Raw genomic sequence first — 24,894 nt, forward strand, 5'->3', positions numbered from 1 at the left:
TTTCTCCTGTCGGGACTATGATCCAGTCCAGTGATCTCTTGATGCCCAAGGCATCTGTTTTGAATTATGTCCCATTCCAAACAGATGTGTAACATCAAGAGCATTGCAACCTCCCAGAGGCTTATCCCTTAAAGACTCATTTCTCAATACGTACCTATCGAAGGCTCTGGCTCCACAGGATCGCTGTAGTTGCCAAGGATATCTAGAGAATCTCAGAGATCAGGTACTTTCAACCATCCCCATGTCAAATTCCTTTCATCCCGATGTGACATTCTTACTGTACCTACCCACAGCTGGAATGGCACAGGAGAGCCGTGACACAAAAAAAAGCAGCTCTCCTTCCAGGCAAATAGTTGCTGTTGTGCTTCTACAACATTCTTCGCTTCTGCAGTTCTCTGGTTAGTCTTCCAAGAGTGGGGGAATGCAGCCAAACCTTAGCTCTGGCCGATAGCCAAGGGGCAAGTCAGTGCCAGCATGACAAAAGTAACCACAGCTTCACCTCAGCTGTAAATACAAGGGCTGGGACTTTCCCTGAGACTTTGACGGGAAGTTCTTTCACACCACGCAGAGAGACAAGGCTTGCAACATCCCCTCATCTCACCCTTCCCTGTGCGCTCGCCCTGGCTTCCACTAGATGATAAATGCCAGCGAGGCTGTTGGGGTTTCTGCACTCTGCTCCAGGCAAGAGGACCTCTCTGCAGCTCCTGAGGTCTCTCTTGCTCCAGCACAAACAGCATCTCACCGGATGGGAAAGCACTGGCTTGCCTAGGGGGACTGCAGCAGGTTGAGTGCACAGGTGAGTTTTACACAGATGAGACACAGGTTTCTCTCACTTCTGCAGGTGGGAACAGGGAACAGAATGGCTAAACTGTCAACCTGAGAAGTTTAGGTGGGCTTGAACTTAAATTTTTAAATCTCCTGATAAAATTTTCCCCCAGCCTTTCTCCCTGCTAGACAAAAAAATACAAAGCCAGGCCATGTCTCCTGGTTTTGTATTGACATTATACAACCTATTAGTCACTAAGAGCCGATGTAAGGAAGCGCTGAGACACAGGGAAGGATTTGTATTCGTAAAGTTAGGGCAAACCAGAACTTCGGATTAGTCAATTGGTATTCAAAGAGCTTACATAGCAGATAACAAGTGTATTTAATCTTCCAGAGGTGTTTGCTATAGTTGAAGAAGCGGAGGAAGCTTCTGCAAATAAGGATTGGTCAGTGGGTTTTAAATGATGAAGCTAGAAAGCAGATTTTCTTTCCTAAGCCAGAATCAAAATTCTGGTTTGAATTTTAGTAGCAAGTGCAGGTACTCCAAAGGTGTTTGATTTACCGCAAATAATGTTATCACTAGTAACAGTTGGAACTAATGATTCTTTTCACTTCTGGATTCATATGTGGATTTCATGTTTTCTCTTCCTGTTCAAGCAGCATACCAATTTTAATCCTGTTTAATATTTTATAAGCAAGGGGCTTCAATGCTGCAGAAAGAAATGGATTTTTCTTAAATATTGTCTTATACCAGCTTCACATTATTAGTTCAGAGAACATTTGCAGCTGTCAGAACTGTTCTTCAGTTTTGATATAGGAAAATTTCATATCCCCTCTAAATCTGCAACACAAACTGTCACTCAGACTATAGGCCAATTTTTTCAAGATTGTTGAGACTTTATAAAATAATGCAGTTAGTGGAAGATGTAAATTCTTTTTTTAGATGTGGCCTTCCTGAAGCTCCTAGATTTGTTAATACCAATGATTTAGACTAGCATGAAGTGTATTCCAATAGTCATTGAGAAATCAAGCATCCCTGTACTTTCTTCCTCCATATTGGAATTTTCTTATACAAACATATTAAGCACTTTTCATATTTGTACAATTTTAGGCAGATAGCATGTTTTTAAATTACTTGTCTTACTTACAGGCAGAAATGATAACAGGATAAGGGGTCTGCTTCATGTTGAGAAATTATTAACAAAGTGTGTTGCCTACATTAGTGTTTTATTTCAGAACAGGAGCTCACTTGGGAACTGACTCTGCTGCCCTCCACCATGTACCATGCCGTGTTTTACATCGCAGAGCAGGCTGGGCTGCTCTTGGGTGAAACAAAACAATCCCACCACTAATGGCAATTAAGCTCACAGGACCCGACCAGAGCTAGTCCAAAGTAAAAACCCCAGCAATGCGCCTAGTGTGGGCATTGGGTGCTCAGAACCACCTTTTCCTCCCTACAAACCCAGTCCCTCAAAAATACAGACAGCAACTGAGGCTTTCAGGGACATCTGCATATTTTAAGGCCTCCCTCACTGCTTCCCAGCCTATTTTTATTAAAACCTGTTTATTTGGTACCTTCAAGATTTGAGCCAACTGTTTCTCCCATTCCGTTCTTAGTTACAGTGCTAGCAGAGTGAAACTGCAACATTTTAAACATTTTATTTTCTGTGGGACATTTTACAGATCTAGGCATTTTGACTTCATTTTTATTCTATTTAGATTTTAATGTATATTGACTTTGGTTTTTGAAAGCTGGGTTTTGGGAAGAAAAGGTGGGGATGGATGTTTGAATGACACCTTTACAGATGCTTATTGCAGTTCAGATGTGGGGTTCTTTGTCCCTGCATGCTCTAAAACAAAAAATTGGGGTGTTTTTTCCTCTTTTGACATCACTGTTTAGACCCACATACACTTCTTTTTCAAAATTTCTCCAACATGTATTCCCCTTAGTGAGAGCACAGCCAATGAAATAGTCAGTAAATTCCCTTACTTGATGTCATAGACGGGGCTGTGAGAAATGGGTGCACTCTCAGATGTCCTCATGGAGCGTTTTCTGGGCTGCCGACGACAGCTCTCTCCCATCTGCTGCCGTGGTTTGGGCAGGGTGCTCTGGCAGGGCTGTGGCGGGCAGCGAGTGGCAGCTCGGGTAAGCACTGGTTATATCGGTGCTTCTTGGAAACAGAGGAGGAGCGGGAATAGCTGCCAGCAAAAGTATTAATTAGGGGACTGACAAAGCTGCCTCCCAACCTCATAATGACTACTGAGTAAAGCCCTGGAGACACAACTGCAAAGGTGGTTTCAAGCAATTTTTTTTTACTTTACTAAACTGTTGAGGTGACCCTCTCCTGGTGGGATTACCAGAGGAATGCTCTAACTTTGGTGGTGGCGGTGTGCTGGAGGCACAGGTTTGGCTACCCGGCTCAGCACCGCTCTTCTCATGCTTGGCTGAGCTGCTTTGTATGTCAGCCAGATCACCTGGTTCAGCAACAAGGCTGGGTCTAAACCTCACTGGGAGATGCAGATACCATGACTTGCTTAGGTAAACAAACTTGTTGTGAGTACTCACAACAAGTGGGTAATTATGCAATAATTGTAATAGCATAAAATGGTAATGCAATAAAGACAATGGGTTTATTCAGAAAACGCAGTTCCTCATTTTGTATTGCATTTCCTTGCTGGAGCCGCAAGAGAGGGTCACCCTTCAGGACAGAATTATTTTGTCCAATTAGGCAACTAGAAAAGCAGCATGACACTTTGTTTCGTACCTCCTGGCACCCTCTTCTTTCCCCTTCAGCTAAGTTTAGTAAGAACACATAAGCTTTTCATTTGTCTCTCCTCCATATCATTTCCCAAATATCCACCTTTTCCCTCACTCCAATTGCATAGATAGGGCCTGGCGCGCTCCTTTCTTGCTTATTGCATGGTCTTGACATGCAGAACCAAGAGCGTAACTTCTGCCTTGACCCCACGTATTTCACAGGGGTAGGAACAAAAGATACCCAGTGGCCTTGACTGAGACCAGGAGCAAGTAAAAGACAGAAACCAGGGTGACTTCTCTCTGAAGTTGGCAGCCTCTGCGTAAGAGGGCTCAGGCAGCAGAGATTTGTAAGAGACCTTGTGTAAGGTTTCCTATGCCCCTGTGCAGTGGACCGTGGCACAGGATAACGCTGGCTGCCTTGTGCTGCACTGCAAGCAATCTGGTGGCAATGCTGTGCTCCGAGAGCAGTAGCTCACAGGCAGTACCCTGGCAGAGAAGTTTCATGTGTACCACCGCCTGGGCTAGGAGCCAAGGAAATCACCCACTGCTGCACACACCCGTCCCCGCTTGCCAGGCTAGGGAATTACCAGCAGCAGCTTGGGCATCTGCAAAACCTGAACTGAATTCAAAGGGAGCTTTGGTCAAAAAAAAAAACAAACTAGACCCTTCCATTTCTCAGTATAGGATGCTGCCCTGAACAGTTCTGCAAATTTTTTACTAATCTCATCTCTGGGGTTTTTTTAATTTTAAAAGCATATTTTTAAATTGAGGCTTCCTAGCAGTTAATTTTCGAAGCCTGTAGCTTAAGGTTGCTGCTTAAAGAGTCCTGAAATCATTTGGCTCAGTAAGAAGGGGAATTTCTTTCATCTTGAGAAAGAACTAGTTTTTAAAAGATTGCCTGATAAGAATTTTTCCTTGCTGAAAAATGCAACGGCATTTAAAACTGTGTCTTTTTTTGTGAGGAACATAATTTCTTTACTTCTGAAAATATCAGTGTTCTTTTTGTCCTGAAGGCAGGCATGTCTCTGCAGATGCCACTCAACTGCAGTCAAGTAGGAGAGGAAAATGTTCAAGTTCATGTAAAAGAAAGAAAGGAAACCAAAAGGAGCAAATAAATACTTTTAATGTATTTCATATTAAGTGAATAAGGGAGCTGATAAAATTTTCCACTGTTAAATTGCGTGTCTTTAAACATATTTTAGTGTATAGGCTTGTGTAAGCAAGAACACAGATTAATAAACTTTCTGTAAAATCTGCTTGGCCCCATTCCAGACATGTTGCAAATCCACATATATTTGTTTTGGCAAGAAAACTTCATATTCATGCTCCTTTTTCTTAAATCTTTCATCATACTCTCCCTCTCACTCCTCAGATTTCTAAGAGCGTAAGACAGCCAAGAACAGCGCTGCAGCAGCCACCTTGCCTTTGATTTTATCACAGGTGTTATGAAGCAACTGGGCTTCATTTTCTTCCCACTTGTGTCAACCTGGTCCAAAAGCAATCAACAATTCCATTAGTGTAAATGGGAAGAGAGCCAGGTTTGTCACGCGCTCCTAGAGCTCATAATAAATATGTGGCTTGAACTCTTACATTTTTAGCGCTCTGAAGGTCTGGTTTTGGTTGGTTGCTGGTGTAATGCCAGCTAATTCCAATCTCGGTGTATCCTACTGATGGGCTGTCAGTAAAAACATCCCAAATAACATCCCTTGCCTCGTCCTCCATGCCTTTCGACAGACCACAATGACATAGGGTCACAACTGAAGAGCCATTTCTCACTTGTTTCCTTCTCTTTTGGTGGTACAGACATGCACGTGGGTGTGTGTACATCATGATTTTTTTAGGGTGTCAATTATTTTAGCCTGATTTCTGTAGGAAGTGAGATTTCTCTGATCATGCAGAGGTATGTGAGTGTATGTATGTTTATGTGTGTTCCTCAATCATTTTTTTAGTGATGATTTCAAACAAATATACCAGGAGGAGAGAGGGCTCTCTTTTCCTTATGTTGCATGAAAAAAGGCAGCTGAAGAGCCCACAGAAGAGTCCTGAAAAATCGAAGACTATACTGTGACTATACACATTTAAAAGACCTAATAAGAAGAAATGTTACAGGAGTCATCTCCTGTGATTGGAAACAGCTTCAATCAGCGCTTGTAATCAGCCAAGAAACACAAACCCCTAGGAAGCCAGGCTTCATTATTTTTAGTGTTATTTCTCTGTGAGACAGAGCTATTTGTTAATGTCTCTAAATGGCAGATAAAAGATGCTCAGAAGAATAGCTTCACAGTGAGGGAAGGACTCAGCAGAAATCCAGGAGGTGCTTCTCCACACGCAGTGGATCTGAAAACGTGTCTTTCAAGGTCTCAGGACATGTCCTGGGCCAACTGGGAGAAATCCAGTGCCCCCTGCACTGTAGGCAGGTCTGTCTGTCCTTCTCACCCTTGCTCACTTTCAGGTGTTTCATGAAATATTTTCATTCTCCTTGCAGTTGACTAGGCTGGATTAAAGCTTAATACCTACACACCTCAGAACAGTACAACAGCCCTGAAAAGACTGAGGAAATTACTCAAGTTATAGCTGGGTCTTACATGTTTACGGGAGCAGCTGGAGGTGGTGAGATTTCCAGCCCTCTCAGTACTTTGCTATGATTTAGACAACATTAAGCACATCTATTTAGGCCTATACTTCATCTGTTTGAAGAGCCTCCAGGCAGCTTTAGTGTTCTCCTGATAAAAAGTGAAGATGTGGGAAACGCGATGTCCTCTGTAGGAGGATTTATTGTCTCAAACAATTATTTTTTATCAGCTTTGTCAAAACTTGGAGCCCAGGATTTTCTGCTGAGAAGAACAGCAGATATTCATTTGCTTGAAAGAAAATTCATGAATAATTTGTTGTAATACGTTTGTTAGGAGCTATTCTGCTATTTTCTTTATGTGTTTAACTATTGGATTAATCATGGGAGAGTAGTTTAGCCACATGCTTTTCAGTTTCAGGTCTTTCAAGCAACAGAAAATGCAGTTTATAATTTAGGGCAGATTTGGTTCTACAAGAACAGTATTTGTTATAGAGTGCGTTCTTTCTCTCTCTGTGGGAATGGTAAAATGAAATTTTAAGTAAATGAGATTGCCTCAGAGTAGCGTACATGTCTTTCTGAGGAGACTTTTTAAATCTCATTTCACCTGTTTTCCAAGCTACACCAGGATTACTGAATATTATGCATGTGTGAAATACTTCATAAAGATACTTCCAAAGCTGCAGTACTACATATGCAAAAAATGAAGTATTAATCACACTCTTTTTCTACTATATTTAATGGGCTACTATATGTAATTTTAGAGTATTGGGGCACTTTTGTCTAATATACACCTTTTGATCATAGATGACAAGACAAAGCGGGATTCTCATTTACAAAAAAACCCCAAAAAACAGTTGGGGATGACTTCTACTCGCCAGTACATGCAATAAACAACTAAGACAATAATGAGAATTAACTCTGTTCCTGAAAGAAACTGTTTAACTTTGGAGAACTTGACAGCATGGTAAACTAAAAATTATCAATGAAAAAAGTATAATTCCAAACAAAAATATGTACTCATTTACTTATTTGGTTGAAGTTCACCATGCCCATCCACAGGTATACAGGGATTTGAAGGAAACAATGAAAAAAAAAGATTAAAGAAAAAAAAAAAAAGAAAAAACCCAGCCACTTCCACTGCCTTTGACACTCTTGGTTGTAGGCACTGTTCTTCATTGCCACCAGCATGAGTACATGCCATTAGCATGGTGTCAAAGCACCGTGGTTACCACAAGTGCAGCCCACCCATGACTGAGAAGGGTGTATGTTTATCAGGTAGGGAAGGATCAGGTGTACACAGAGGCATTGGGGAAGCAAACCTGATTGACCCTGTTTAGTCTGTTCAAAGAGGTATGAGGAAGGTCTGCAGGACACGGGACACCTCCAAAGGGTTTACTTTCACCAGTTCAGCCATAAATGCCAATTCAAGATCAGCACACAGTTGCCCAGCAGGATTACGACATGTAATCATGTCAAGTCCAACGGCGTGTTGGGCTTTCTCTCTGTAGTGATGTGGGAATCTGGTTTCAAAGTGTTCTCGAAGAGTCATGCTTTGAATCTCTGTTGGTGGAATGAGTTGCAATGTGCTCAGCCCTGCCTCTGTTGTTCAAACTATGTAAACAAGTTCTTGAATCCATGTAAGGAACTGCATGTTTTCAGGTGGTTCCTGACCAGAGAGATACAGAGCTTTGGCTGAAAAAGACCTTTAGTGGAGGTTTGAGGACTTATATATGTGGATGCTGTGTGAGAAAGTTCAGCTGATCCTTGCTGTAATGACAATGAGAGATTTGGAAAAAAAGAAAACAGAAACAGACAAATCCTCTGTGTTAAAAGAGCAGTGGAGTTAAGGTGAGTTGTAAGAAGTCATGTCAGCAGCTTAAAATGAGGTCTACAGGAGGGCATAGTCTGAACCCAAGCCGCTTATCCCAGATGTCCTGGTTTCACTACTGTACAAGCAGAGTTAATCACCAAAGGTTAGTAAACCTGAGGGAAGAATTAACTTCTTCATGCAGCAGGATACTATTAGAGTTCAGCTGTGCAATGGACTAAATTTAATAAGCTCCAAAGTGTCAACCCAAGTGTCTCCCCATTGTTATAGAAAAATAACCCTTTTGATATCTGGAGAAACAAGATTTTTCTAGAAAGGTGAACCTAGAAAACAGACTGTTCATACTGATATTCTAGTACATGAATCACTGGAATATGCAGTCGATACTGTTGTCATGACTCATGTATAACTGTATATGAACTCACACAGATGAATCTACCCCCAGCATGCTATATAATCAGCCAGATGTATTATGTCAGGACCTTTATTTGCCTCCAGAATGTTGTACTAGAACAATGGCAAGCTGCTCCAGAGAGGCCATTCTCATGCTTAGCACTGTTTATTATTTGCATAGTGTAAGAGTCCCTGGTGTTATTTACAAGGAAATAGCAGTCAAAATATTTAGAATCATAGAATCATTAAGGTTGGAAAAGACCTCTAAGATCATCGAGTCCGACCGTCAACCCAACACCACCATGCCCACTAAACCATGTCCCTAAGTGCCTCATCTACTCGTCTTTTAAATACCTCCAGGGATGGGGACTCCACCACTTCCCTGGGCAGCCTGTTCCAATGTTTAACCACTCTTTCAGTAAAGAAATTTAGTTTACATAGAAAGAGGGCCTTTGATACTTCACTTTTTAAAGTTACACTCTCGTGACATTTGTTCTGCATATAATCTTTATGACCACCTTCGGAATTATGATTTTTACAATGAGCTTAAAAAGAAAAGAAAAAAAAAAGGTGATAAATGGATCAGTGTTCTAAATCTTGAGACTAGTTCCTACAGTAGACAATACCATAACCTACTTGGATCACAGCTGTGCTGGCCATTAACTCTCTTATTCTACTTATAAACCTTTCTTTTACATGGCTATGGATCAAACTCCTGGCAGTTCTTTGGCCATTTATCTTCTCATAGTCCTTATATCCCGCTTCATCTTCTAAACATTTGCCCTGAATCAAAAGATAAAAGAACATAGACCCAGTAGAAGGTTTTGGAAAATGATAGGGGGGAAAATACAGAGGTTCTGTCACGGCTGGGAGCCACCACAGGCCACCAGACGAGATCAAGTACTCAGAAATGGACTTGACCACCTAGCAGAATAATAAGCAGAGTATACTAGATTCTGAAGGTGGGAAGGTGTTGTTCCATGAGAAGTACAATTAGAGATGAAAATGAGGTCAGAAGATTTGGCAGCTGCTTAAAGAAACTACGTTAAAAGCAGAGACATAAAGATTGCAATGCAGAGCAAGGACTGCAGCAAGACAGCCACGTGGCTGGAGCTGTGAGTTCTTCAGAAACTTCAAACTCAAATAGCATACATAAATCAAAATCTATGGACAAGCACAGAAGAAGAGTACTAATATGTTGATAAGATTTGAAAAGCCACAGCACAAAAAGAAATGTAATTAGTAAGGTACATCTAGAATAACAAGAAGTTTTCTGTAAAAACATAAACTGTTAAAGGAAAATAAAGGAGAGAATTGATCCACCACTCAACTGAGAGAAAGCTATTGGCTAATGACTCCAAGAAAGCCAACTCTGTAATGCCTATTTTGCTCTTTCTTCACTAGAAGGGTCAACCGTGATAAAAGGGTTTACATCAGTAGCAAAGAGCTGAAAATTCCGGCTAGATGACAGAAGAAAGAGATTAGGCCGTGCTCAGGTGAATTAAATGACCTGAGATCAGCGAGGCTGATGGAATTCACCTCACATTGCTCAGGGGATAACTGAAGCATTTCCACAGCCATTAATAACTATCCTTAAGAACTGTGCGGAAGAGGTAAAGTTTTTGGAAGACTGGAAAGGCAAGAATAACAGCTATCTTTGAAAGTAAGAAGAAAGAGGAGATGCAGAATTATGGCCCAATCCATTTAAGTACAATTCTCAAACAAATAGAGGAAGCAAATAGAAGATAAGAAAGAAAGGGGTTATAGGCACATAGATTAATCAAGAACAAATCATTCCAAACCAACCGCATTTCCTCTTATAACAGGATAACAGGCCTTGTCAATCACACAGGCTATACAACTTGACATGAGTGAAGTTTTTAGTATAGTAAATGTTAGAGAAGATTTTCAAAAGCTTACTAGGAAACTGCAGCCTAGATTAAACTAATATAAGGTAAGGTTCTGCAGAACTAGTGAAAGAAACATTTTCAGTCTCTCAGTTAATCATTGTCAAAATGGAAGACTACATTTACTGCAGATATACAGGGGGGTCTCTCCTGGCAAAAGTCCTGTTCCAGAATTTCATTAAATGGCGTAGATGCCAGAATAGACACTATGCTTATTAGAGCTGACAATCTGACAAAGTTGAAAAGGGCTGCAAGCACATTAGAGGACAGGCTTAGAAATCAAACTGAAGCTACAGTTTGAAAAAATATGGTGCTATTCAACAGGGACAAGTGCGCAATACAGCTCTGAGTCAGAAGAAAATACAGAAATCAAGGATGGAGCAAGTGGCGTGGGAGCAGTCCAATTAAAGGATTGGGTGTCACAGGATGCATCTGATCAGGTTCTGATCAGATGTAGAAGCATATCACCACTTTTCAAGCTTTGCTTTACACCACAGAGAGCTCTTGGAGCATATGAAATGATTCCTTTCTACGAAAACTGAGCCAGAAGACATGCTTTAGGTGCACCCCAATGCACTGCAGCTGCTAATGGGCACTCAGGCTGTGGTTCTAGACCAAAGTTAATCCAAGGTGGAAATCTCTGACACATGGATAGTGTGAACATCATGTGCTCAGCACCAGCTGTTTCACTCAACATCTTGGTTCCTGTTGCCACACACTACTTGTTAAAGTACCCATAGCCTTAATGCATCGCAAGCTGACTATGAATCAGCTGTGTTGTGAATAAGACAAATGTGACAGTGGGATGATGGGTTGTCTGTGAGGCAAGTGAAGAAATCCTTTTCTACCTGGTAAGATCTCAGCAAGAGTACTGCATTCAGTTTTAGCATGATACTTTTAATTAACAGTTGGAGCAGTTTAGCCTAGAAAGATCAGAAGAAAGCCATGAGAAAGACCACCACTCTCAGAAGCATGAGTTGCAGGGAAAGATCTGGGGTTGTTTTATCTAGAGAAGAAAAAGGTGAAATGGTAACAGCTTTCACGTCCAATAAAGGCTGCTGCAAAGAGAAGGGGGATAAATTGACACCTGTGTCTACTGTGGAGGAGGCTGTATGGATTACACATAGAAAATCTGCCTAATAGTATGGCTGAGAAAGCAGTAAGCGAGAAAGCCTCCAGGATCCACAACACAGGAAGATTTTACAAACAGGTTAGACAAGCATCTGTCAGACTTGGTTTAATCATGGTTCATCCTGCCTTAGGGAGGAAGACGGACTAGATAATCTCTTGAGATCACTACCAGAGTTATTTGTTTTGCTTCTTTTTTAAATGTAAATAGTGAAATTACTCTTTCCTGCTCCTTTCATCTTGTATTTCTACCTTTTGAATCATTCCACTGATCTCCCATCTGCCATTTCATGTTACATCTTTCTGATCTTTCCATTATCCATCCCAGTCTATGTCTCAGTCCCACCTCTGCCTTTCCACTTTTGGTACTGTACTTCATCTGTGGCATTGCTTCTGCTGGGAAATCCCTCCCTTTTCCCATGTGCAAAGCAATGTGCCTGTTGTCATTCAAATTCCTACATAACCAAAGTATTTACATATAACAGCTGAACTAAACATTGTACCTTCATTCAGTTCCCTTAGTGTTTATGCAGTGGGTAGAAACGACAGTTTTGCAGTTAGCGTCTTTTTTTCTCGCAGCACCTCCTTTTATCATTACTGGCCAAGTTAACCATTTTCCTTAAAATAGGATAATTCAGTGTATAAGAATACAGCAACAACGCAGAAGAGAAAGGACACAGTTAATCATTACAGAAGCTTACATGGATTATCTTTCAAATAACAAAAGGCATCACTAGTGCTCTAATGTTAGGGAGATGGATTTAAGCAAAAATATTATGTATGGATACAAATCTTTATGGCTTTTTCTCAGATAATATATGGCTACATATATAAAAGAACAGATAATGATTACTACATATTTCTTTGCTGGTATTTCTGCTTTCCTGTGGTGCTTTCAGAGTGCTCAGCATAACCCATGGGCACAGAGCAGACCCTCACTGCCATCAGCTGTGTCGTGGTTTAACCTCAGCCAGCAACTGAGCACCACACAGCTGCTTGCTCACTCTCCCCTCCCCCCGGTGGGATGGGGGAGAGAATCAGAAGAGTAGAAGTGAGAAAACTCGTGAGTTGAGGCAAGAACAGTTTAATAATTGAAATAAAATAAAACAGTAGTAATAATAAAAGAATATACAAGGCAAGTGATGCACAGTGCAATTGCTCACCACAGCCAGTCCCCAAGCAGCGGCCCTCCCGGCCAGCTTTCCCCCAGTTTATGTACTGAGCATGACGTCCCATGGTATGGAATGTCCCTGTGGCCAGTTTGGGTCAGCTGTCCTGGCTGTGCCCCCTCCCAGCTTCTTGTGCACCTCCAGCCTTCTCAGGCGGTAGAGCATGGGAAGCTGGAAAGGCCTTGACTAGTGTAAGCACTGCTTAGCAACAACTAAAACATCGGTGTGTTATCAACATTGTTCTCACCCTAAATCCAAAACACAGCACTGTACCAGCTACTAGGAAGAGAATTAACTCTATCCCAGCCGAAACCAGGACAGGCTGGTTACTGAGACCCCAGTGTCAGCCTTTGGGCTGAGCTCTCAGATACCAGACTGGCCCTGTGTCCCTTGTGATGTACTTCTGCTTTCCATCTTTCACACTGATGTATGACAATAAAACACCTTGTCCTATAGAAAATTAATATCTTCCTGCATTGCAGCTATCACTGTCATGGTCTCTGGGAGGCCATTTTCCTTGATTTGACTTTACACCCACCCAGCTGCCATCAGAGGCCACATTTTCTTCAAATACACACAGTAAAGCCAGAATTTATCTATGCACTGTCTATGTGCTCATAACCTACCACCTGAATTAACCTCCAGAAGTTCACTGCAAAGCCCACAACCTTCTTTTAGTTCAACAACAGCCAGCTGGCACAAAGGCATGTTGGAAGGAAGGAAAAAAAGGATTCAATGGAGAAAATTAATTTAATTTCTGTCTTTGTTAGAAGGAGGCATGGTCCAGAAGGCCTGGGATTTAAAAGCAAACTTGCCTTGTCTTACATGTGATTTTCAGAAGTAGCAGGTGCACTACTAAGTTAATATCAGTTTTACAATATACTTAATTTGTTAAAAAATTCATTGTTGACCAGTTTATTTCTAATATATAATGTGTTCCATCATAACAGCTATAGGCATCCCTGTTTAATTCTTTAAATGAAAAGGTAAATTCTGCTTACTTTATTCAAGCAAATTGTCTCTCTTGTTAAAAATGGTGTTAACATAAATTAGACCACAAGTATTAAAGGCAGCTTTAACTCTCTTCAGCTTTCTATGGAATAATATTCACTGCCTTGTACAAGTCCCTTTACATCTTAGATACTGGTCCAAGAAACTGTATTTTGAAAAAAAAGAATGTTCCTTACATTAATTCTTGTTTTCATCTCCCTCTTTTTCTCTTTTCTGGCAAGATGAGTTCAGTGTTCACTAGCAAATGAGCTGTTCAGTATTACTGAACAATGGAAGCACTTTATAGTCTTATTTCTTGCTGGTGGATCCATTTCTATATTAAATATTTTTATAAGCTCAAACAAAACATAACTTTAACCAATCTACCAAATATATTACCTGATAACATCCATTTGAGTTTTGTTTTTTTCCAGTCTTACTTTGGAGAGGAGAATGATTTGCATAGTTCACTCAGCAATAACTTGCTGATTTCTTGAGGGCAAATACAGAAGTTTTCAGCTGGACGATCGTGTGTTACAAATGAGTTTTACTTTTCATTTTAGACAGGAGCCTACTTTGTTAAAAAGAAAAATTAAGAAAGGAAAGTTGAGTCTTATTAGGGACTGAGTTGGACCATTTATTAATATTACATGCACAACTCTTCTGTTCTTTTTGAAACACAGACTATCCCCAAAAAGGAATTTTATAGCTTTAGTCACATTAGAGCCTCATGGGACATTAATAAAGCCCTCAGAGAATGATTTTTAAATATGTCAAAGGACTTTGCATTTGTATGCATTTGTCAGAGCACACAAATATGCAAGAGCTATTCAGATGGGTCCCTTTGAGGATCTGTTTTCATGCTCAGTGTGTTACTTGATGAAGTACACAGAGTCCAGCTGGGTAGCTGGGACTGCAGCTTCAGGAGAGCCGGGGTTAACACCCTGCTGCGCTGCAAAGCCTCCCGTGGGACCTGCACAAGCCACAAAGGCCACGAGCACACAGATCCTCGGGCCCTTCTCTGCCTGAATTGATGCCTTCCCCTAATGACCAGAAGCAAACTCCCTTGGCAGCTCTCTAAATCCCACGGCTCCCACAGCTCATTGCAGGAATGATGCTGAGCAGACACTGATGCCAACTGAGGGCTAGCTAGCTACATACAGAGCTAGTTCAAGCCAAAATCTTCACATATGATTCTCAGAATAAGCATTTTTCTACCTATCTTGCTAGTAAAGCTTACACCCTACAGCACAGGCCAAAAAGATGTGTGCATCCCTGACTCACAGCCCTTAACTCTAGGTCACAGCAGGGTAGGGGGAAGTTCAGGCTTGATTTTTTTATTCACCAAACAAATGCAATTTAGAATCATGCCAGATTTTTAAAAAGCAAAAACTGTTCTGGCTAGAGAAAAATGTAAAAGAAAGTAAAGAACATAATCTCAGTGTTTTTAAATGACAGTTTCATTCTGAACGGTGCTTCACAGAAGAATGTAAGCAAAGGGTTAATAAACAGCAGTAGCAAAGCAATTGTTTTGCGTCTAGCTAACCATTTCATGCATTTCTTTCCTGCAAATTGGAAAATCAGTTATTCCTATAGCTTTAATTAAGACAGTTACCTGCAATGCAGTGAAAGACTTGAATCAGGGCTCCTGCAAATTAAATGACTGCTCTAAGTATTAAATTGCTGGCCAGTCCAAGACAGGGGTCTCTCAAGATCTCCTGTTGGAGGTCTTCCTTCGGGCCTTAGGTTTTCTGGTCCGAGTTCACCTTTTGTAAAGTGAGGACAACGCATGTGGACCTACTGCAAGACCTTTGGAACAGACCGTTTTGATTTTCTATTTCTATCATGGGTCTCACTCTGCAAGTACAGAGAGTACGTACTGCTGTGGCATGGATAATACATTAAAGACTTTGAAGCTTCCAGGTACAGTGATAAAGGAGGATAGATAAACACATCAAAGAGAATTTTATTATGAGTAATACATAAATATCAAAAATAAATGTTCAACATGAAATATTCCAATTCCACTGTCCAAATGCTTCATGGGACATTCTTCAGGAATGTCAGGAAACAAACTGGCATTGACTAGTTGTATTAAGGAAATACTGAGGACAACAGATAGGTTTGTAGCTACCTTTTATAATATCTCTTTCTCAGATATTTTACAAAAGACCTTCCAGGTTCTAATCTGATTAGAAACACACTCCTCTTCAATGTTTTTCAATAGCATAAGGAAGCAGAAATTACTCTGAAACACGTGCAACCCTTGCTCTCTGTGCTCCTGTATCTTTTCCTCCTGCTTTCCCTTTAAGAGAGGAAACCTGCAACAGTTCAACTGAATGTTAAAATCCATAAAATGGATGGAAAAGAGGGTGCCATAAGAAATGGAGAGGTGAATATCCAGAAACATTTTTTAAAAACCGTACAGAAATCTTCTGAGAGTGTGTATTCAGAAGAGCGTGCAGGAAGCGTATTAAGAGGCAAGAAAACTCAGATATTTATTTTGTATAGCCAGAGTGGATGCTAACCTTTCATTTTCAAGAGATTGATGTTTTGCTTAGTTTGTTCCTACTACTTTTTTTTTTTAACAGATGAATAAAAATTCTTCCAACATAATGGCTTTGGCTCCTAACACTTCTAACAAAAGAGAGACAGTGTGCATATTTGGAACTGGAGATTTTGGAAGAGCTCTGGGGCATAAAATTATTCAGGCCGGCTACCCCCTCGTGTTTGGAAGCCGGAGCACACAGACATCCAACCTGATTCCCAAGGATGCAGAGGTGTTGAGCCATGCAGAGGCAGCGCAGAAAGCTGCCATCATCATTATAGCAATCCAGAGGCAACATTACAACTTCCTTACACCACTAGCAGACACTCTCCGTGGAAAAGTCTTGGTGGACGTAAGCAACAACTTAAAAATAAACCAATATCCTGAATCCAACGCAGAGTACCTCGCTCAGCTGGTGCCTGGTGCTAAGGTTGTGAAAGCCTTTAACACCGTGTCAGCCTGGGCCTTGCAGTCGGGCACACTGGATGCAAGCCGGCAGGTAAGACTGAGCAATGGGGGTTTCCTACGTCATAGAGTTATATATCATATGTCTTCTTAACAGCTAGACAAAACACATACAGGACATACAAATCAAACAGGGTGTCAGATGGTATTTTCACTACAATTGCCCATTTCAAATTAAATGTGAGCTAAAATTTACTTTTGGCTTGTAATATGGCATGACAAGGAATATCAATAGCTTGCCTCCGAACTCAGTAAGGTGTTTGGAGACACTAGAGAAGCAAGGAAAGAAAGATAGCAGAGCTACAAAGACAGCGAGAGCAAATCAGGAGGAAATGAGGGTTGCATCAGTCGTTCACCGGGATTGTGAAGTTAAGCAGAAAGGAGATAGGAGGAACATATCAAAGCAAGAATAAAATGAAGAGAGCAAAAAAAGGGAGGCAAGGGATATGATGGGGCAATAGAATGAGTATGGGCAACAGAAGTGAGCTGGAAGGTGAATAAATTAATAAAAAATTTCTAAATCAGAATCCATCACCACAGAAGTTTAACACAACAACAGTGTGTGCAAACCATTTTAACCAGCTCCTTAACCACAGGCCAGCGAGCAGAGCCGGTCATAGAGAGCAACACAGCAGCTTACTTGAAGACAAATCATTTATTATTACCCTGTTTTCTGCTGCTCTGACAGTGCTCTTGTACAATGCATAAAATCAGCCAGCTACTCAAACCATTGCTAGCTTTGCTTTCTGCTGCCAGATAAATGGTTTTGGCTAAACTAAAGACCCAAGGACTTCCAAGCCTAGACTCTGCAAGCCTTCATCATATCAACGAGAGCAGAAATTGCCCCCTTTCTCCCAGTTCCAAAAGGAGTATTGTCTTGCACACTCACAGAAAAGACAGTTTCTTCACTATTTTACTAGACTTGGAAAGAAATAATATTTACTTTTGTGACAGGGCAATCATGTTTTAAAGATCTCTGTCCCCAGTTCCCTGGAGTACTTACGGACCACTGTAGCAGCAATTGAAAATTTTGCTCCTATTTACTCCTAGTGAAAATTTTGCTCCTATTTACTTCTATAAACTCTTGTGCTTACAAAGTACTTGCAGGTCTTCAGAAGAGTATGTCAAGTCTTCTAGGCAAAGACTTGTACTAAGTGTGTTATACATTGTTCTTTTCAGATACAAAATTTTGCCACTTGAAACAATCTCCTTCCCCAAAGAAAAGATTCATATTCTTAGTGCTTGGACTTGTTGGCCAAGAAAGTACCTATAGGCTACTTTTTGCCTGTACAAATTAAGGCCCGCAGGGAAGCCAACAAGTAGTCTAGGAAGCTTGTGCTCATCGTCCATATCCAGGCAGGACGGTAGTAGAGAATGTCACAAAAGTCTGTCTAATTTTTGTCTGCAGGTGTTTGTCTGTGGAGATGACATGGAAGCTAAACAAAAGGTGATGGATATTGTTCGTGCACTGGGTCTCACTCCATTAGATCAGGGATCCCTCTTGGCTGCTCAGGAAATAGAAAATTACCCTCTGCAGCTCTTTCCAATGTGGAAGTTTCCCATCCTTTTGTCCCTTGGCCTAACCGCATTCTTCTTCTTCTACTGTTTGACTCGTGATGTAATTTACCCTTATGTTTATGAAAACAAAGACTTTTCATTTTTTATTGCAATTTCCATTCCAAATCGGATCTGCCCTATATTGGCACTCATCCTTCTTGCCTTGGTTTATCTTCCTGGTGTACTTGCCGCAATTATTCAGTTATACAGAGGCACCAAATATCGCCGTTTCCCAGACTGGCTGGACAAATGGATGCTGTGTAGGAAACAACTTGGACTAGTAGCCTTGGCATTTGCTTCTCTGCATGTTTTGTACACTCTTGTTATCCCAATTCGCTCCTTTGTAAGATGGAGAATCAGCAGTCAAATCATCTCCCAGGTAAGTTTTTTTCCCTGCTCTATGTCTTGCTTTCTTCTGGCCCTGTTACAAATACTACCTTCTATCTTGAGCTTCAGAAATTCATGTGAATAGTCTAATGTTCTTTACAATAGGGTTATTTTCCTAGTTTCTGTGTTCCTTTCAACCATTGGTATATCCAAAGTTTGTTGATATTATGTTGAGTTGAGGGGATTTCTGGCCTCCTCCTAGATAGTTTACATATTAATAAAATAAGCAGGGAAAAGGTAAACACTAAGAGTGATTTAAATAAACTTATTTCCCTATTTCTCCGTATACTTTTAACTATGGCACATATTTTGGCTTTCTGACATTATTTAACAACAAAGGATCACATACCTGTCCTTAACAGTAGGTCTACAGCAGCATAAAACATGCACCACAATTATAGGTACATGGAAACTATATGTAATATAACGCCTCTTCTGCTTTCTGAGTAGGCTTTCAAAGTAAATCTCCGATGATTTTCAGAGAGTTAATGAATAACATTTATCTCCTAGTTACCTTAAAGGATATTTTTTTCTGCATATTGATCCGAAAACTGCTATCACTAAGATATACCTGGTCTTCTTTTCTTCAGGCACTGAACAATGAAACAGAACCGCTCAACAACACTAATGCCTGGCTTAGTGACTCTTATTTGGCTTTGGGGATTTTAGGATTTTTTTTATTTGTTCTTCTGGGAATAACTTCCTTGCCTTCAGTCAGCAACAATGTCAACTGGAGAGAATTTCGATTTGTACAGGTAAGAAAGAGACTTATTTTAAAAAACCTTCTTCCCTTATAAACTATGACCACAGGCAGGTGTACTAGAGACTTAGGGCTTTCCTCCATTAGTATCTCCAAATGTGATGTGTGCACTATCCACCATCACACGGTGAAAAAAAATCTACACAGCTATACAGCTCACCTGTAAAAAAAACACAACTGCTCTGATGACTGCTTATGGTACAACTGGGATTACTGCATTAACAAGAGAAAATTGGGAAGACCTGAGCTCCTAAATGGCAAACAGAAAGCTGACATTGTGGAATTATCAAATTCCACAGTTATACTAAGTCACAAAATATTTTAGCCATTTATTGGGCTAATTGTGTTGGTCCACAAGATAATTCAGTTAAAATGGGTCTGAAAAATGACTTTGTAACTCAGATCCTCTCAATGCCAAGCATCTAAAGAGAATCTGCAGTTTCTGCAGACTCTAAAAATGGCTGTGCCTATAAACAGGCTATCCTAGGTAACACTATAATCTCAGCCCCCCGTTTGGAGGAAGCTTGATGCAAGCTGCCATGCCTCTGCAGGAGCTGGGCTGGCAGGGGAGGGGAGGCAAGGGAAGGGGAAATTACTATCAATGAATGTTTTATCAAGGCCAAAAACTTGCACAGTGTGGTAGTTCTGGATGGATTAGCACTAGAGCATATAAAAGCTTGGATCTCTCCACTGAATTTCAGCATTTTCTCTGCATTTTCACAAATATGACAACCACTAGGAAGTATGTGTGAGCTAGCAAAAATATCAGGATTGTTGATGGAGAAAAAAAACAAAGAAGTGTGTTTCACCTAGATCCATTTGAATGAATCTTCATTAAAAAACAGTAAGAGCCTTTATATTACATAAACAAGTTTCATTTCAGCAGTCCCCAATTAGTCCCAAAGTTGGCACATTCCACAAAGCTTATTGTGTCCTGTAAATTGCATTTGTTCTGGTTTAATTTACACTTCTTTCTTTCTTTCTTTCTTTCTTTCTTTCTTTCCTTTTTCTCCCCTAGTCCAAACTGGGATATGTGACACTGGTGTTGTGCACTGCACACACATTGGTTTTCGGTGGAAACCGGTTCCTGAGCCCCTCATCGTACAGATGGTATCTTCCAAATGTCTATATGCTCTCCCTCATTGTTCCGTGCATTGTACTGGTTGTCAAATTTGTGCTTATATTTCCTTGTCTAGACAAACCTCTCACACGAATTCGACAGGGCTGGGAGAGAAATCCCCAATACTCAGAACAGTCAAATTACATTATCAACAAGTCTGCTGTGTAATTAGACTAACCTGTATTATCAAAAAGAAGAAGAAAAAAAAAAAGGATTATGAAGGCATATCAAAACAAAGTCCTGAGCCTCCTTTATCTGGAGAGTGAGAGAAAAAGTGAAAAACTTGGCCAGGCCCTGAGTAAAATAAAGCTACCCCAATGACAAGCTTAAAATACAACTCAGACAAAGCCATTGAGTTCCTGCACCCCTGGCATGCTTTCACACAGGCACAGGCCCTCTCTTTTGTTCAGTGTATCTCCCCTTGCCTATTCACCCTCCAATCCTAATGAGAGTATGAAAGAAGTAAATGGTGCTCCATGTCCCTCCTCTGTCATTCCAAACCTCCTCCAGGTCTAGGCAGAACCAGAGTACCTTTGGCATTCGATGTCATCTGCCCCTCTTCCCTGTCCTGCCCGTTGAGACTCAGATCTACATGCACCTACACACACACATGCACACGCATGTGAACACACACCCTGCTTCCACCTCCAGAAGCCACCAGCATCCATAGAATGGTCATGGGATGGATGCTGGCTGAGGAAGAGCTCTCTTCCTCCCAGCATTAGTTTATCCTCCATTAACATCTGATCCAAAAGAGACCTATGTTCATACCTTAGAGATAGCTGAGTAAGATTTGTTTGGTTTGTGTACAGGAACTCTAATGTTCAAAGTGTATGGGCCAAGGATTACTGAATCCTTGCTTGCACTGCTCTACCAGAAACTCAGGTGGCAAGGGGATGGAGGAGAGACCAAAATGCCAGAAAGATGTGAGATGTGCTCACAAGCCTAAGCTTCTCTACAAGTACAGGCAAAAAATGGCCAGTGATTTTTTGTGCAGGCAGTGAGTTGTAAGGAAAGAAACTGAAGGAAAATCCTACTATATCATAGGGTTGTATTATATGTCATGGTTGTATCTCATGAAGAGAAGATTATTTTTCAAAAAATAAATCTTTGGATGCAATATTACAGATATTCTATGAAAATATACATATTTTAACCACAATAAAGAACTTTTTTACAGTGTTGAGCTCTGTTATCATTTCTGGAACCTCTTTTGATACGATGCAGCTGCTGGTATGCTCAGTTGCACAAAGGTGTTGGAAGGTGTTGGGGCAAGGAATAAAATGGGATCCTGTCTTCAGCCAGCTGCCTGGGCCCACCTTCCCCATCTTTGCTTGCTCCTTGGATGCTCACATAAGCAGATCTTTGCTTAGTCATCCAAGTGAGCTGAGGATGTTGTGGAACACCAGGATCCACCTGGGATGGTGACCTCCTGTTAAATTGGAAACAGAGGATCTGACAGCCTCCTTCACATTGGAGAATAAAGAAAAGGCAAAATGTGTTTGTTTTTATAGGAAGAGAATTGCCTTCTATCTTTTGTCTCTCTGTTATTCTCCTCCCTGTCCATACAGAGGATAAATACTCACAAATATGAAAGTATGAGCATGCTAACTAGTATAGCTAACTGTACTTTCAAACAAGCACTATCAAGCAGATTTAAAAAAAAAACAAACTATCTGAACAATACTTCTCAAAACATTTCTCAAAAACGGAGTCTTTTTTAGTTCTGGACATACATCCCCTCTTCACATCATCCTCTGGCCCAGAAAGAACATGTTCTTGATCCTCAAAAGAATGGTAAAGGAGTCTGGTGTATCAGCAATTGGTGGAGCTAGATTTCTTGGAAATAATTCTGGCATCGAGTACTAACCAGCACTGGTGCATACGTCATACTTGGCATGTCATAAACTGATATACCGATGTTTATATAGGTCTAAACAGAAGTTTTCCTTGACCTGTCACTCCATTTAAAGCTTCCATCAAAGATTTTCCATGTTAACTTTATGGAATCATTTACTACAAAAAGGATAATGTATGGACTCAAAGGGCCTAAGTGACAGGACTGTTGTGAAGATGCCTGTAACACCTCTTTACAGCTCCCTAAAGAAGAGGAGAGAGAGGCAGAAACAGCAGCAAGAGAGGAGGAGAACAAGACAGAAAGAGCAAGAGAGTGTGTATGTTTGTGTGTGTATATATAAGTAGAAGAGAAAGGGACAGACAGGGCAGAAAATAAGTAGCAGCAGCCTGAGTGAATATCCTCTAGATTTGCCATTTTGTGGCCAAATTCTGGTCTCAGTGACAGAATTACTCCAGATTTATGTTATAACAAATAGTAACAGTTCCAAGACACAGATACAGATTGGGGGGGGGTTATTATTTTTTAAAGGATTTATTTTTGGTGTTTCTGCCTATGCAGATACAGATCTAAAAAATGCCCTTGTCTCTCTCTCTCTCTCAGTTGAACGAATGGATTGGAGTTTAAACTGCAGCAGCCATGGGAAGTAACACCCATTTAACAGCAATGCTTTATGAAACACAAACATTGCAAATGCTCTGCCTCCTTTTCTCTCAGGGAACAGACTCCTGTGTGTTTCTGAGTGCCATGTGTTAGAGAAGGACAGGCCAAACCAGGTCTTCTTTACCCTCGCTGAGAATTAGTGCAAAGTAACTGTAGCCTGACTGAATACCACCTGTATATTCACTCACTACTAAACCATAGTCTCAAACATACGCAGGACTGTAGCTCCTGCAGAAAAGACAAAAGAACTTCTTCAGGGACTGATACCATGTTGCTTTGTTGCGCTAAAACACAGGCCAAGATTTACTGAAAATGCTAAGTGGCTAGGTACGATTTGCAATTTGCTCTTTACTCCAGGAATAAAGTGCCAATATCTGCTGTGTGCAAACCGAGGAGACAATGCTGCTTGTTTGCATGGGGTGCGTGCAGCAGCTCTCAGGAGCTGATCCAAAGCCCTTGCATGTGAAGTCAGCAGCAGGCTCTTTGTTGACTTCACTAAATAATAGGTCAGATCTCCAGCAGCACTTGTTCTTCCAGTCTAAAAGTGAGGGATTTCATATCCTGTTATTCTTGGGCAGCTGGGGAGTATTTGCTTCAAAAATTTACAAACATTGTAGAGAAAACAAATTGCTTCAGTAATCTTACATGATAGTTAAACTAAAACTGTTCAATGGCAATATTTTGAAAACAATAGCCGGTGCTATGAAAACTGTTGGTAGCTTGTATACATCTCTCATGACTGAGCTCTTTGTGTTTTCTTTTTTTTTTTTAATGTACTGACAAAGCCTGGTCAGAGAGGACATCAGAAGGATCATGAAATGAATTCTGGAAAGGGTGTTTTCCATATGGTTCCCAGAAGCCAAGAAGAGCCTTTATGTGCATATGTACATAATGCCGTTCTAAGAATTCCTGCAGGAATAAAGCATTGACTCTCAAATCTACTTCTAAATCAGAGTCAACACTTAGAAAATACAAATTACAGCTTTTTAAATCAATGATCACACGGACATTGTCACGATAACAACTAAACTTGGATTTCATTGCATAAGAAAGATTTATTCTGATGGAGAGAGTGCTACAGCATAGTGTGATTTCTAGACCTCTACATCCTGCACAATGTGGCTAATTTAACTTCCTTTTGCCTTTTTGTTATACCTAGGGAATATCCATTTCAACCAAAAAAATGCACTTATTAGTGAAAAGAAAGTATTTTAATTAATTAGATTTACTTGAGACCGTAATGGGATGTCAGACACACACTGGCCCCAGGGGATGCAGCTGACACCACAGATACTGCTGGATCTTGAACCACAGAGATCTGAGCAATTCCCTTCAGTTCCACCACACCACACTGCGAGTCCTGAGATCTGCAACTTATTTTTGCTCTGCAGCATGACCTTCTGTCAGCCTTCTCTGCCTTATCTAAGTTCATGACCCAGTCTAGAGAGACCCTTTTTTCCAGCATGTCAGGTTTTTGCGGCTTTGCTCTTGTTGCCTCCTATCAGACACAAGATTTTACAAGAGCATCTCTTGTCTCAAACACTGGTGAGCCTGTTTGATCCAGTAGTCCAAATAATGAACTGGTGAATAGTATGAACACTGACAGGAACTATGTAACCTATGTTTGGCTGCTCTTCCATACTACGATTAACATATTTAATAAATCTTTGGTGTTCCCATAATAGCCTAAATATGGCTTCTCTTCCACACAGCATGGAAGCTTTTCTCTCCTACAGACTCTGTTTTTCCTCTGCATTATACATGCTTCTGTTGTGGATCTCCATTTGTGTCTCTAATTCCTGACATTAACATGAATGATTTGCTCCCTGGAGGAAGTTGACATTCCTCAAGATACATATTTTTTTTACATATATCACCATGATAAGAAAAACTGCACATCTCTTATTGTTGTACATTGCCTTAATTTAATGTTCTTGAATCTGGGAATCCAGAATTGACATAAATATTAGCTCTGACAAGACTAGACCCCTGACATATTATTTTCTTATAAGGAACCTCAGTGCTACAA

The 24,894-nt window shown here is 40.7% G+C and overlaps 1 protein-coding gene across 2 annotated transcripts; it reads left to right on the plus strand.

The window, feature by feature from the left end:
• Positions 1-627: 627 nt before the first annotated feature.
• On the plus strand, positions 628-20,528 carry STEAP4 (STEAP4 metalloreductase). Of its 2 annotated transcripts, XM_076331565.1 has the most exons (5): positions 628-796; positions 16,102-16,557; positions 17,932-18,459; positions 19,058-19,222; positions 20,246-20,528. In XM_076331565.1, the coding sequence occupies exons 2-5, from the start codon at positions 16,102-16,104 to the stop codon at positions 20,513-20,515; spliced, it is 1,419 nt and encodes a 472-aa protein (XP_076187680.1). In that variant the 5' UTR covers positions 628-796; the 3' UTR covers positions 20,516-20,528. The 2 variants fall into 2 exon arrangements, with proteins under 2 accessions (XP_076187680.1, XP_076187681.1); XM_076331566.1 differs by lacking the exon at positions 17,932-18,459 and having other exon boundaries at positions 650-796.
• The last annotated feature ends 4,366 nt before the right edge of the window (positions 20,529-24,894 follow it).

This window comes from Aptenodytes patagonicus, chromosome 2, assembly GCF_965638725.1.
Source record: "Aptenodytes patagonicus chromosome 2, bAptPat1.pri.cur, whole genome shotgun sequence".
NCBI classification, from domain to species: Eukaryota; Metazoa; Chordata; class Aves; order Sphenisciformes; family Spheniscidae; genus Aptenodytes; species Aptenodytes patagonicus.

Bases quoted from the DNA above. Each gene is read 5' to 3' on its own strand.
- STEAP4 (XM_076331565.1), top strand. From the start codon at position 16,102: ATGAATAAAAATTCTTCCAACATAATGGCTTTGGCTCCTAACACTTCT. The intron at 16,558-17,931 runs GTAAGACTGAGC...TTTTGTCTGCAG, and splicing joins CACTGGATGCAAGCCGGCAG to GTGTTTGTCTGTGGAGATGA. The intron at 19,223-20,245 runs GTAAGAAAGAGA...TTTCTCCCCTAG, and splicing joins GAGAATTTCGATTTGTACAG to TCCAAACTGGGATATGTGAC.